Source organism: Coffea arabica, chromosome 8c (genome assembly GCF_036785885.1).
Source record: "Coffea arabica cultivar ET-39 chromosome 8c, Coffea Arabica ET-39 HiFi, whole genome shotgun sequence".
Lineage (NCBI taxonomy): Eukaryota > Viridiplantae > Streptophyta > Magnoliopsida > Gentianales > Rubiaceae > Coffea > Coffea arabica.
The window spans coordinates 28,095,277-28,110,433 of NC_092325.1; the positions used below are offsets into that span (position 1 = coordinate 28,095,277).

General features: G+C 36.2%; 1 protein-coding gene across 3 annotated transcripts; it reads right to left on the reverse strand.

Annotated features, from left to right (window-relative positions):
- Nucleotides 1-401: 401 nt before the first annotated feature.
- Nucleotides 402-14,693, reverse strand: LOC113706959 (ubiquitin carboxyl-terminal hydrolase 18). 3 transcript variants are annotated; one of them, XM_027229057.2, is made up of 11 exons: nucleotides 14,181-14,692; nucleotides 8,691-8,853; nucleotides 8,518-8,606; nucleotides 8,329-8,414; nucleotides 8,072-8,234; nucleotides 7,849-7,972; nucleotides 7,326-7,483; nucleotides 5,515-5,599; nucleotides 4,177-4,389; nucleotides 3,748-3,809; nucleotides 402-2,004 (listed from the first exon to the last, which is right to left on the reverse strand). In XM_027229057.2, the coding sequence occupies exons 1-11, from the start codon at nucleotides 14,552-14,554 to the stop codon at nucleotides 936-938; spliced, it is 2,586 nt and encodes an 861-aa protein (XP_027084858.1). In that variant the 5' UTR covers nucleotides 14,555-14,692; the 3' UTR covers nucleotides 402-935. The 3 variants fall into 3 exon arrangements, with proteins under 3 accessions (XP_027084858.1, XP_071919109.1, XP_071919108.1); XM_072063008.1 differs by lacking the exon at nucleotides 14,181-14,692 and adding an exon at nucleotides 13,703-13,717; XM_072063007.1 differs by lacking the exon at nucleotides 4,177-4,389 and having other exon boundaries at nucleotides 14,181-14,693.
- Nucleotides 14,694-15,157: the final 464 nt, after the last annotated feature.

The window sequence follows — 15,157 nt, forward strand, 5'->3', positions numbered from 1 at the left end:
TATAGTCGCTTGGACTCGTTCATGGACCTAGTCCCGTGGACTTCATTATACATTTACTTGGACCCATGGCTTGGTCTGTGGACTTGGTTCAGAAATAAGATTTTAGCGGACTTGGGTTTTGAGCATGCATCCTCGACTTGCTTCTCGGACACATGTTCTTTTGTGCACCCAAAAAACAAAATGGAAAAAAGGCAGACCGTTATGGAATAGCTTGTAATATTTGCAGGAGGACCCAAAACTATCAGCAACCATTCCAGGCAGATTAAAGCGTTTAACAAAAAAGCTGTTTTCGAAATAAAAATCGCCAAAGTCATCAGAATCCCGAAGCACAGGCATAGACGGACGCAGATGAACCATTAACTTAAGGGTTGAGGCCTCAAAGGAGAAAAGATAACATAGCGTGCCTATGTAAATATTGCCACCGAACCTGGCATGGGTTCCATTTCTAGCATTGAGTTTCTGCTTAAAAGGTACATCGCATCCAAGATTTCGACAAAATACTGAAACCCTGGTCAAGTTCCCAACAAATCCATTTGTGGTGATGGGATCATTGAATGATATATGAACATTTAAAGAATATTAATCCGTTTAACTCCTAAAATAAGTGTACATCCGAAAGTCAGGTGAGGACCTGTTCCAACTAGGGCATAGCTACCAATTTGATGTCAACATCTCAAGAAACAAGATTTCCAGCAGACTGATATGGTCATAAACTTCAAATCTTTCGCAACAGTGTATGTTCTGATCCGAACATGATCCAATATTCCAAAAGAACTTGAGCAAAAGCATCTTGACCAAAATGACATCTTTTCTTCCAGCAATTTTAGCAAAAGCTCTTCCACTCTCTGCCATTCAGGTTTCACCTAGCGATAAGACCTATAGCTAGTTCGATCTGCCAGAAGCACAATGCCATTAGTGTTGTTGATAGGAGGCTCTCAACTAATAGGAATCTCCAAATTGTCATCACCCATGTGTGAAGCTTCAGCGGATTCACTAATGACCATCGGAGTGTCTTCATCAGGCATGCCAACTTTTTCTACTGAAATGCAAGCAGATACTTTACTATAGCAGCCAGAATGAGCATCATCTCCATTTACAGTTCCATCTTCAGTTTGACAAGAAAGATCAGGTTTCGCAATTCCATTTATTTGATAGGTGGTGTTGCAACTGGATATGTGGTCATCTACTTCCATTGATACTTTATCCCCTCGCTTGATAAACTTATTCTGCGAGCGTTTCTCAAGAAAACCAGGAGGGAAAAGTGGCTTTACCTTTGCTCTACAGCGCTTTCCATCTGCTTTTCTTTCTGCATCTTTAACACCATTAGAAGACAACATGCCATCCACAACTTTTACAGCCTTATGCCTAGGATTAGCAATTTTTGTTTCAAGGACCTCACTGGTGCTTGGCTTCACAGCAGCAACATCAGGGAGCATTCCTTCTCTTTCATAAGCATGATTTTCAGTGGCCACCACAATATCTTGCTGTGATGAATGTCCCGGAAAAAGTTCTTCAGGAGTTCTTCCAGAGCATGTACTTTCATCCTTAATATTGAACAAATTAGATGATGGTTTCATTTGGGAAACATCAGCTGAACTGTTATATGCAATCTTTGAGGCATTATTCTGTGAGACAATACCATGAGCATGACCAAGATGAGCAGCTTCTTCCCCAGCTGCAGCCGAACCTGAAATCTGACAAAGTTCACCCTCCACTGAAACAGAAGAATTTCCCTCCAAATCTACCATCATCTCTAAATGCTCATTTGCAACATCAGAATTACTTGTAGAAGAGACGCCTTCTCCCAAGCTGGCAATCTCAGACTTTGTATTTGCTTCAGATGGCAATACAACAGAATCAACACACTTATCAGTTGACCCATTACGAGATAAGCATTCAACTGGGTGTTCTGCAGAAGGCTCTACTTTATCTAATTCTGCATTTTTGCTCTTCTCCTCCTTTAGAGGTTCAACTGGATATAAGCTTGATGATCTTGCACAGATCCTGTTAAAAGCAAAACCACTTAAAATATTTACTTTATATGATACAACAAAAATTTTTGGTACATACTGAACAGCAGGTGTTTCAGAATCACTTGGCTTTAAAAGATATAGAGGACCTCGCGGACCAAATAAAAGGTAGGACACCATTTGAACCAAATTATTCTGGCCCTAGATGAAAGATCAGCATTTACCCACAAGCAAATATTTCAGTTCAGTTGTTCTAAGAGTCACAGAGATACACCTCCATCACTAGAAAAAGTACACGTGCCATTTTACTTCTTCCTCATAGGATGACAAGGGTCTTATACCTACCATGTTAATTGTGTAAGAATATATTACACTGCACAACAATATTGGCAGCTGTATGCTGCAAGTCGCTTTGGCAATTTTACTCCAAAAGTAGCAGAAGGCCAGAAAATGCATCTGCTCTTCAAGCTAATTCATCTACAACATCACTTTTGACTCTTTCACAACACCCCAACTCCTGATCTTATGTTTCCACAGCTTATACTATCAAAAGGAGCAAAGATTTTGTTTTTAAAAGGAAAAAAATTATCAAAATGTAAGCATACTTTGCAGATTGTTTGTCTGATTAATAGAGCAATAGAAAATATCGGAAATTCACTTAAGTAAGGACACTGATGACAGAGAGAAGATTATCAGTGGGAAACTTTTTTCCAAGGACAGCTTTAAAATCTTTTACCTCCACCACCACCTCTTTGCCCTCTGTTTTCCCCCTCCCCCAGTCCCCTTGTGCACGATCAGATCTGGAGGGGAGGGGGAGGCGTGGGGTGAGGGGAGAGAAAGAGGAAGAGTGGGTGAGAGAAGAGAGGGGAGGGAGGAGAGGAAAGAGGAAGGGTGGTGATGGGGAGGGAGGAGGAGGGGTGACAAGAGCAAGGGGAAAAATGTAGGTGGTGGGGGGGAGGAATGGAGGGAGGGAGGTAATGGAGAAAGGTAGATGGTGGCTGCCAGGGGGTGTGAAAGGGGAAGAGGCTGTGGTGTTGCTGCATTTTGGGTTGTTTTCCTGTATTCTCTTTTTGGAGGTGTTACTGTAGATGTGCATCTAAAATACATGTCTGTCAAAAAACAGGATTCTGTACGGACGTATGATGTTACAGCCTGCTAAATGCACCAATATGGTTATGACTCTGCAACCATAAAAGTTCTACACGGTTAAAGCTTACAGTAAATTCTCTTGAAAGGAAGTCAGATCTACTGGAGAAGTTTGAATAAACATCTTATAGTTGCCTCTGCAATAATATTTAAGAATACTAGACATCCTACAATAAACTTGCTAATACTTTCTTCCTTGGACATTGGAAAAACTGTTGTTATACAATTAATCATTCTTAAATCTATTTTTACAATAAAAGAGGAGCTGATGTTTCTTCATCTCCATGTCTTGTTGGATTAATTTCTCCAAGTCAAACAGGTAAAACCATATAATTCAAACCACATACTGACGCAACTTAGCCCAATTGCAACTGCCATCACCATTATAATTGCTTAAATTTCAATCAAAGTATGATACCAAGTAATAAAAAACAAATAAGTTAAAACTGATCGTACAAGCTGAATAACTAAATCAATCATGAATATGCGATCAATCAAATATAACCTATTTCTGACATGACTGAAATATGGTGAAGCCTAAATGCATTTGTTTTGAGATGACATCATATGTTGCAATTGGCAACTCTAGCAGTAAAGTTTGCACCTAAGAGAATTTAAGTGAGAGAAATACCTGCTATACAATAGCATATAAGCTCCTTGAGAAAGCACTTCATCCAAATCAACCCTGACAACCTGAAAAGGAAGTTGGATTAGTTAATTTAATAAAAAATTTGTATGTACCAGAAAATTGATGCACAGTAAGTTATACGCATGAAATCAAGGGAGCACTTTCCACTGAATGCATATCTCATATATGATATCAGACTAGACAAATCAGGAAAAAACAGTAATTGGTCACTAGATGTAAATTACATGATTAGTTTCACAAAAAAGAGGCACAAAGAAGGTAGCATGAAACCCTTGGTTAAGATATAAAGAAAACATACATTACAATAAGGTTCTGCAATCAAGAAAGCAATTAAACACTAAAAACACATTTATAGTAAGTCACAATAAGCAAAATTAAAATGCATGCATGCCCAAACAGAGAAATCTCTACCTTACAGTCATCAATTCTGTACCACTTTCCACGAAAATCTTTGATGTAGCAGATGTAATGGCCAAAAAAAGAGGCATTAAGCATGTCCACATGAACAATAACTGCATATAGTTTGTAAATATCATTGTTTCCTCCTGTCTCACTCATGTAAGGTCTAAGATCCAAGGTTTCGGGGAAAGCAACCCTCTTGTTCAGCTTTCCAAACCTGCCACTCTGCAGAAGGCAAGGATTTAGAGGAGACAGCACTAAACCAACATTGTGTTTACTAAATTGAAAGGGACAAGCCCTAGAGCATATCAGAATTCAGACAGCACTACCATATGAGCATGATATTTCAAATTTGGTTTAAAAGGTGTCATGCCAGTGAACATGTTTTCAAGAGAAAATCTTCCTTTAGCTTCTGGCCATCCAGTGGTATTCTCAGCGCTCCCAAGGAAGCAAGCAGCTCAAAATCTGGTCACTACTAACTTCACAAGAACTCGCACGACTCAAATTTTTCTTGAGCTTAAGCTGAAGCTCATGTCTGAGCAGCTCAAGAACCAATTCAAGCTTTAAGTTTTAGCAACATACTTTACAAGACAAAGCTTGAGGTGTAATTCATTATTGCTCATCTCCTTAAATTATGAATGTTTATTTCATACAAATAAATATTATTATGTAATGCATTGTGATTTCTTAAGTAACAAAAAAAGCAAACACACAAGAAGCGAAACTATCAAGCTCATATTTGAGTGGCTCGGGAACCAACACCTCAAATTTAAACCATGAAAGAGAAAGCTTGACGTGTAATCAATTGTTTCTTGTTTTATGAAAAAGTGTTATATATCTACTAGCATATCTGATTGGCTAAATATAAATAATTCACAAAGGTCTGCAAAGGATTACTTAACAGTCACTTAAGTGATGAGAAAAAAACAAATACTAAAGAACAATATCAGTTGCCCAGGTCTCTATGCTGCCCACATTTCAATTTCCCTTTTACCTCTCCTTCAAAGTTGACAGAGAGAGGAAGAGAGAGAGAGAGAGAGAGCTCAGCTAGGTCTTAGATCAGTGTTATCAGAATGGGTCCACAAAAGTCAAAGGGCTGCAAGCAAGTAAATTTATTTAGTTCTGAAAGGTTATAAGAATCAACCAATATTCAGTACATGATGAACAAAATGATGTCTCAAATGGGATAAGTCACTTATTTTTCTTCCAAAATGGACATGCAAACTCATCACTCATGGTATAGAAGTAGTGATATTTCCACCCAGCTGAGAGAGTTGTCCAAGGTTTCCCAAGTATATTGTGGATTTAGAAACAAATTATGAAAGTAAAAAAAGATGATACAAAACATACCTGGAACCTTTTTAAGGCAATTGTAAGTATATTTGGGGCATGCCGAACTGTTAGCCGCTTCCACGCCATGACATAGTCATTGCATCTGCATGCACAAAGCACCCCATCTGTTAAGTCATATAGAGGCAAGAAACCCCATAACTTTGAACAATATGCAGACTAAATCAAACTAATAACCTACCTAACCAAACAAGGGAAAAAGCTACTTTTTTATTAACAAGACTTTTAGTTGTGGGACCACTTGTATGTAGAAAATGAAAATGCTGTAGAAAATGAAAATGCAAGACTTGGCACAAAAGCTCAAGTCCGTTGCAAGAGATGTTTCAGTGAGCAGAGATAACTACAACAGCAAGAGCATGGACAATCAAACCAGGTATCTGCTCAGCTAGAAACAAATTAGTCAATTTCATAGCCAGGAATTTAAGGTGAGACGTACGAGCACAAAGATATAAGAGAATGATACTTCAGTAGGGTTAACTCTCATATATCATGTTGCAACTTTATTTTTTTGTCCTCTATCAAATATTAAAAGCAAAAAGAATATTAACTAGAGTTTGGGAAGATAAATTGGTAAAAGTCTCATGCAAACAGTAGTTTCCTGTTTGTCTCTTACATGCAGTAACTAGAGACTATTTCCAAACAGATGATCCACTAATTCAACTGGTAGAGGATTATAAATGGATAAAGTTTTTGGTTTCGATTGGAGATTAGGAATAGATGGACTTGTTATAGGACTTATTTTACTAATGAGATTCATCACAAATTTAGCGACTTTAGCAGCTTAGCCGGTTCGAGATGCCCAGATAATGAATCAAGAAATATCCTGGAATTTGGAACTCAGGATAGACTGAGAGCTTGAACATTTACAGGTTCTGTTCTCTAAAAGCTTGAGTTTTCGTCATACTGTCATACAAATAATAAATGAAAAGAAAGGGAAAAGTCAAAAGTGCGCAAGATTCAATTGAGTGAATACCATGACACAGTAAATGGACGCAAAAGAGGTCGAAAGTCATTTGAAACACAAAGGTAACCAGGAAAGTAAGCCTGCTTAGACTAAATAAAGATGCTGTTAAACTTCTGCATACATTGATATGCTAAAAAATATCATTTTTGAGACTAAAAAATAAAGAAGAGAAGAGCATGCCATAGCCTAGAATGATCATTTCAAACAGCAGTATGCCTTAAAGACTCTCCATTCTAAGCCAAACACATTGTTTGAGACTATTATTCTCACTTTCAACTTTTGCTCTACCATCAAATTATGTAATTAAAAAAAAGGAAGGAACCATTTGAACCTTGTCATGGATTCTGGATCCTTTCAATCAAATACAGAATTTTAACACAGTTCTTTGTGCTAAAACAACATGAAAAAGCAAAAGAAGAACATCATCCAGCTCCAAACACATCCCAAACAAAGTGCTACACAACATACAACACTTCAATTGGCTAATAGTTGCAAACAGAATTCTAACTCATCAAGCATAATCTTCAGCCTAAATAGTTACAAAAATGCAAACAATGTTAAATCATGAGTTTCAACATAAAACCCATCTTCCATATGAATGAAGACCCAAAAAAACTATAAACAAAAAGAGCAATTAATATGGTACACAACATAGGAAGCTAAAAGACATCAAATTTAAGTTGTAAACTAGAAAGAAACATGAGTCATATCACAAGATGCATTGGAGACCAAAAAAACTGTAAACAAAAAGAGTAATTAATATGGTATACAATGTACAAAGCTAAAAGACTTCAAATTTAAATTGTAAACCAAGAAAGAAACATGAGTCATATCAGAAGATGCATACCCATCACATTTATACATGTTATCCCCATGGAGCCATTCTTTGGCAGTGAACTGGTCCAAGCATTCTTCCAGAGATGCAGAATCCCCGTGAATTTCAACAGTTAAATCCAACATATTTTCAAACTGATTTGAAACATTGTTGCATTTCGTACAAATCACCTTCAAAAGAAAGAAGATCAAAAACAGAAAATCAGAAAAGAAAAAGGAAAAGAGAAGTGAAACCACGAATACAAAAAACACAGATGCAGAAAGTGAAAACACAATGATGGACAAACAAAGGTGTACAAGCATGCAAATCTTCCAGCTAGAACAAATTCAACTAACCCATCAAGTTTCCTAGCTATAATTTGAGTACATTATGCGAACGATTTCCTTTCTAGCATGTGAAACCACTAATGATGAATCCTAGTCATTGTGAGGTTTTGTCTACACGCCTTTATGCTCTATTCTTGTTATGAAGCACGCAAACAGCTTGAAAAACAGCTATACACTAGGAACTTTGAAAACTTTTACCAAGGAACTACCTGTGATTGGAGGTGACCACCAAAAATATGCTGGATAAGAGTTGTCTCCTGAGAGGTAGGATGGACAGCCCTTTCACCACCAAACTCATCAAGGCACACTGATTGCATGGTATCAATCGCAAACCTGCATTACAGTTGAATTTTATCAAATATATCAAATATCAAAGGTCAAAAATATGCAGTTCACTTGAATAGGGAGCTTTCAAGTACATATAACACATACCTCATAAATTCATGAGCATCCTCTTGTTTTCCATAGCCAAGATTACCACCAATATTTGGTAGTCGAGAAAGAATGTTAATGGGTGAAAAAGGATGTAAACTTTCACTAGCTCTTTCAACATGAGTTTGAAATTCACATAAAAAGCACGAGTCATTCCTCCTACCTGAGGAACAAGGAGGAAAGTATACATTAAACAAGGACAGTTTAATAATCAATCCAAGGAAAAAATTGAGGAACAGTAACAGTCATGCAATTACATTCTCTCCTGTGGCCCTTTTTCAACAAGAATGCAACGAGTGGCCTAGTGTAGGCAAGGCATTGTAGAACCACATTTGCAAAGCAGCTGCACAATGGACAAAACAAAGATAAACTTCCTTTCTTAAAATGTTAAAGCAAAAATGAGTTTTGAAATATCCCTAAGCTGAGAGAAATTTAGGTTGTCATACCTGTTTCCACAATTTAATAGTCCACAAGGAGGAAAGCCAGGTTTGTCCCAATTGAAGAGTTCAACAAATTCCTCATAAGGGAAAAGTATCTGACAACATGGATACACCAAGGTTATGATTAGGCAATAATCCCTTAATAAAATTGCAAGATATGTTAAGCAAAAGTGACTCACTTTTTTTGTCTGGTGGAGAACTTTTGAGGATCCACCAGGATTAACCAATGAAACAGTGGAAGAAGCTCTTCTTCCTCCCAGCAGAGATCTGCCAGATAATTGGAAATCCTTGCACTTTAACTTGTGCTCAGATCTCCAGTGCGATCTTTGGCAAACTTCAGAGCTAGAAGACAGAAGATAAAATGACAGATTAAGCTCTATAAATCAGAAAGAGTTGAAAAAAAAAAAAAAAAGAACACTTAAACATCTGCTGTTGCATGAAAAAAAACTAAGGCATGCAATTTTGAAGCAAAATATCAAACAAATGGGTAATAGTAGATTCAAATTAATTAAAAGCATGAACACACATATGAACCACCAAACAGTGCAAATAAGGATGGCAATGGGGCAGGCACCAACGAGCAACCGCCTCTCTGGGGTCTACATGCGGCAGGGTGAAGGGGGTACACAGGCAGAATGGGGACACAAAAATCCCCAGCACCATCTCATCCCCCACATAAGGTGTCTGTTTTAAATTTATGTAATGAATGTGTATTATTTTAATAGTAATACTTATTTTACGTGTGTATGTATATGTATATGTGTGTGTCTACATGCAGTATATGAAGGATCTTGTTTTCTTTGTTACACTGATATATAAAGTGTTTTTTATATATTTGATTGATTTAATAAAGTTTCACAACTATTTTATCTAAGTACTTTGAACTTTTGATATAGTCTTCCTGTTTTTTTTTTCCACATTTTGAAATATTTTTATACAGTTTCAACTTTATGTAAAAGTTTGACTGGTAGTTTCTTAATGTTCTATTTGTTTATTATGCTTAACTTTTTCATAGTTCCAATAAATAAATAAAGAAGCTCAACAGTGAACACTTAAAGGTGGATTCTGGCAGATGCAAGATGGTGGCGGGCTGGGGATGGGGGTTAAGTAGGCCGGAGAGGTGACGGGGCAGGCATTAAATTTTCTAGGTGGGGAGCAAAATGGAGGAGTGTAACCCTGCCCCATTGCCATTCCTAAGCAGAACAGAAAAATGGGCACCAACAATGTAGATGGAAGATTTTACTGGATCTAATTTGGGTGCTTCACATGTACATGGCACATAAAAGGTACTAAAGAATACGCAAAAGCCATTTTGGTCAGACGATGATCAAAATCACTTTTCCAGGAAGAATAATAACCTAAGCATTAAACAAAAGAGCATGCAGACAATACAATTTCAGCTTACAACTAGACTAAATCCTATCGACTACTTGAGATCTTGCTACAAGGCAACAAAAAAACAAATAGGATGAGAGGGTAAAGACTTTAGCTTCAAACTGAAACAGCATTTAGACACTGGCGCAATGAGATTTCATAAGTGAAGCGCCATAGAAGTTGCTACTCCGGCAGCCCTTTTACATTCTATGGTGCAAGGGTCAAATATGAATCTCAGGATTAATGAAGTAATGGAGAAGAGATAAGAGGGGAATCTACAGTCTCACCTAGGGTTCTTAAGAATAAGACCCAGAAAAAAAATCCACAATTTACTCAAAAGAAGTAACGGATTGACACCATGTCAGAAAGTAAATCTTAATTTAAAAACTCCTTTCTTCCAGTTCGTTCCACGTCCTTGTACAATGGAGGTATACTTGGTAGTGGCCAATAATTAACATTGCTCCATAAAGGCCACCAGTTGAAGCTTTTTTACCATGACATATTAAAATTTGCAGAATGTAACATCCAAGTCAGTCAACTAAGTTATAGCACGTCATACAGGTGAGTTTCTCAGCTTGTGTAGACTGAAGTAGAAAAAATGAATAAGTAGACAATGCTGGGCTTGAGCCATGGTTGCAAACTTGGACTTTAGAGGTTTAATTTAATGGCCTAGTAGATCTTTGGCATCAGCTTTTCTGTTCTGCATCAGTTGGGCTAAATCAGACATACAACAGGGGGTCATATCAATAACAAAACAAAACAGACACATTGTTTGGTGTGCTTTCCTTGCAAAATTTAAACTCTGATGAAAAGGAAAGTCATCTACAATTACTCATGAGTACCTACAACAAACTTACGTTAATAACTGCACAAATGAGTAAAACCTACGCAAAATTTTGTTATGTCAAGATGAACTTGAACGAAATACATTTATAAATCCCCATGCATTTCCTAACATGCAAATGCAACAAGCGTGCCCCAGTAACCAATTTCAGTGAACTAAAGCAAATATAATAAGACATTGAAAATCCAATAGTCTCCTACGTGGCAACTGATACTTGATGTCTGGAAATCTATTAATTTTGTATCAGCAGACACATACACGGCATAGCTATCTCAGAAAATGAAGCAAGATATGCAACAAAACGCGCCATCTAATAATGAGAAGGTGCCAATAGCTTTTACAAAATCAGCAATCAAATAAGAGGCTTTTTGCTACGGTTAATGAGTGCAACCATACATTTTGTGCTTGCGCAAATTGATTATCAACACTTAAAAGGTTTCTTCAATAACAGGAGGTATTTGAAAACCAATAATTTCCTTAAAAATCAAATTTTCAAATTAAAGTTTCAGAATGCTTAATCAGACTTAACAGGAGCCAATTAAACTTTAATGTGACACAGTAAATGGGCTTGACTAGCAGGCCCCTGCAGTTTTGCTCCATCTTCTTGTTTTATCAAAGCCTGAGGCCAGCTGTAGAAATTGCTTTATACTAGACATGCTGTCATTCTGGTCTCCAAATTTTTACCATGCACAAAAATGTTACTAATAGATAAAGTACAGAGCCCTAAGCCTGCAGACCTCAAATGAATTAAACTTGCTAAGAACCTTGTTTTGAAGAAATGAAAGCCCTGCATCTTCATTTCTCCTCTCTCTTATGCTCCAGAGGATCTAAAGCCTCTGCATACTATTCACTATGTTTTTTTATCAATTTCTTGCAAGTTAGATGCAACTACACAGATACAAAGAATTGCAGGATTGCCTATTACAGAGGTCTAAAAGATTTTGTTCCCTGTTCTCTAGAATGAAAATGATACCACAAACATATCATTCATTGAACTTCCATACAGTTGGAACTTGATGTCCAAACAGGCAAGAAACACTTGCCAGGAAAAGCATCCAGACAGCTGTTTAGGTTTAATACAATTGATTGGCTTTAGACTGGAGCAACTAATGTGAGGTTTGAAAAGGGTAGGACTTTAATAGTAAGAAAGCTCGGTAAAGGGCTTAATTTTTTGTTCCAGTAGAAAGCCCTGGTCTTTTTAAAGGTGACATGATAAAATGAACTAGGGAGACAGCATTGTTGAACTTGTAACACCTTTAGTTTCACAACCTTTATTTTAAGTACTTTTTCTGTGACTTTTAGATAATTATTTAATTACAAAGCAAAGTGGTTAAACATAAGTTTACCTGAAAACTTGTCCAAATAGAGTTCCGTTTACCCTTCACATCAAAATTTTTTTGGGTGTGTCCGAAAAAATAAAAAATAAAAAAAATTACAAAAAAAGCAAAGAATCATATAATTTGGGTGTGGCTGTATAAAGATGGTGAGAAATTAGGTGAGAGAGTTGTTCCACATTAGCTTTACTTTCCCAGCATACAGTCAGGATGCAAATTTTAATTAAAAGTTAACCGTGGGATAAGATGAAGCAGGGCAAAGGCAAAAATGTTAAGAGTCAACATCTACTACAAATGCATACCATTTGAGAGATGACCTTAGATTTGACATTCAGACAATTACTGGACTTCAAGTACTTGTAACAATATTCTTAAGTATGTCGATACCATTCACCTTTCCAGACTATTTCTAATATAGGCAGCTTTTAAATCTAGAATGCTGACTTAGATCTTTATCCATTACCACCATCATATCCAAGACCATGAACAATCCTTTTCTGTGCGCTTTTTCAGTTTCTATTGTAAGTCATGTGTGTTTTCAATTCCAAATTCATCGATGATCACACTTATTAGACTGCCCATTATACTAACCAAAAATACAAAAAGTAACGACCTTACAGTTGCCACTTTTAAACATAAGGATGCACATTTATGACTCCCAGAAAACAAAATACTCACAGGAAAGAGGATCTTCTAGACCACATCATAACAATATAAATTAGGAATGTGGCAGAGCAGAAAACAAGACAAGTCATCAAATCAATCCACACACAAACAGCCATTGTTATTGGGGTTTAAGTAAGTTACTCTGCCCATAATACTGTTTTACTGGTATCGCAGAGCAAACAAAAGCAACACATGCTTTAGGTTGCGCACAAAAGCTTCCAGCAGAAAACTTATGAGATGTATGGCTGTGTTTATCCCAACTCAACACAGAGCATGCCCCAGGGGAAGTATTACACACTTTCTTTGTACTTCTCTAAGCACGTTGACCTTAATCGAAACCTAAATGACATTGAGCTAAATACCCTTTTGAAAAAGAAAAACTTGACTAAACATTAGATTCATATGACACATGTTAGCCGCAACATTATCACCAAAGTGAATTAACAGGAAATCAAATAAATTAACTCTATCTACATTACACCAAACTAAACCCTTGGCTAAATTCCAAGACAACATTCACAAACAAATATGAAAAGATGAGAAAGCAACTAAGAAAGAAAAGAAAGCAGCAACAATAACCAAATCTGAAATTCATGAACAGTCCAACCAACTTTGAAAATAAATAAATAAATCATCTAGAAATAACAAAATAAAAATTGAATGAATTCCGGTAACAAAATAAATGCAAATGGGATAAATGAAAAAGAAAAAAAAACTTTAACCAACAGATAAAAGAAACTAGGAAAAACTATGGCTACTATCTTTCATTCAACTACGAACCATTATAAACCTTCGCTTAAAAAAATCAAAATAATACGTAAGCATCCTACAGCTGGAGAAGAAAGGGGGGAAAACTCAATCTTTTCCTATCTTATTGCCCACTCAAAAATTCAATCTTTTTCACGCTAGCAAATGAAAAAAGAAGAAAAAATCAAAAAGGAAAACTAAGAAAAATTCAAGAACAGTAACTGAACAGTACATAACCATCTTACAGATGGAGAAAAAGGAGAAAAAATTCAAAATTCAATCCTTTCTTCAATCTTATTGCCCACTCAAAAGTTCAATCATTTCTCACAAAAGAAAATAACAGAAGAAGGAAAAAAATCAATTAAAAAAAGAAAAGAAAAGCAAGAACAGTAACTGAACAGCACATAACCATCTTACAGATGGAGAAAAAGGGAAAAAATTCAAAATTCAATCATTTCTCACAAAAGAAAATAACAGATGAAGGAAAAAAATCAATAAAAAAAGAAAAGCAAGAAAAATTAAAACAGTAACTCAGCATTACATAACCATCTTACAGCTGAAGAAGAAGGGAAAAAAATTTAAAAATTCAATCTTTTTTCAATCTTACTGCCCACTAAAAAATTCAATCATTTGCACAAAAGAAAAAAAAAAGAAGGAAGTAAAAAATCAAAAAAGAAAAGTACAGAAAAAATTCACGAGCTTACCAGTACATAACCATCTTACAGCCTGAGCATTTCTTCTTAGTACGATTCCCGCAAACGGCACAGGCGTCGTCTTCCAACGCCGGCGCCGCCGTGCCACGTGTCACCTCCTCCGTCGCCCTACTCGTCGTCGTCATCATCATCATATGATTATTACTACTACTATTATTACAGTTCCTACTGTTCTTCTCCGCCGCCGTTGAAGCAATAGCAGAGGACCACTCAGAAACGTCGTCGTTGTCGGGGTCGCTGTCCTCGGCGAGGAAATACTTGGAGGCCGTGTTTTTGACAAGGTGGAGCAATCCGAAGGCCACAATAAAAACGGTGACGACGAATTGCAATAGCCAATTCAGATCCACCGCCGCGAGGAGCGACATTCAATTTCATCGATCTTTCTGTTTTATTTTATTTTTTTCAGTTTCTAAACTAAATAATAGTAGTGTATTATTTACATCTAGGGTTTCTTCCTATTATCACTCACTAGCTATTGTTCTGCTACTTCTATATAGTCCTACAAGTTTCCAATTATGTATCCATGCATTTAAATTTCATAACCGAAAAAGGAAATTCAACCTAATTATTACTAGTAATATTTAATACTGGTAATACTATCATTCTAGGTAGGAAGAAATGAAATTGTTAATTTTGTCACTAATTGATGCGACAACGGTTATAATTGTAATTATGGTAGGAAATTTGATTGGGTTTACAATTGGAATTATGGGAGTATATTCTTGCAATCTTGTATCTAAATATTGATGGTTTGAATGATTTAAATAAATAAGGTTAAGGATAGAGATTTTTTTCAGGAAAATGGTCGTGTTTGGCAAATGAGTTTTTTAGGTATTTATCTAAAATTTTACTGTAATTTTGTAATATACTATGAAAATTGTAAAACAAATTTTGAAGTGTGTAAATTTTTGGATATTTTAAAATATATAATTTAAATAAAATATGTATATTCTTGCAATCTTGTATTT

Excerpts from the sequence above, each read along its gene's own strand:
- LOC113706959 (XM_027229057.2), bottom strand. The coding sequence starts at position 14,554 with ATGTCGCTCCTCGCGGCGGTGGATCTGAATTGGCTATTGCAATTCGTC. Across the intron at positions 8,415-8,517 it reads CTATTAAATTGTGGAAACAG|CTGCTTTGCAAATGTGGTTC; the intron begins GTATGACAACCT and ends TCCATTGTGCAG. Across the intron at positions 4,390-5,514 it reads TTGCCTTAAAAAGGTTCCAG|AGTGGCAGGTTTGGAAAGCT; the intron begins GTATGTTTTGTA and ends TGCCTTCTGCAG.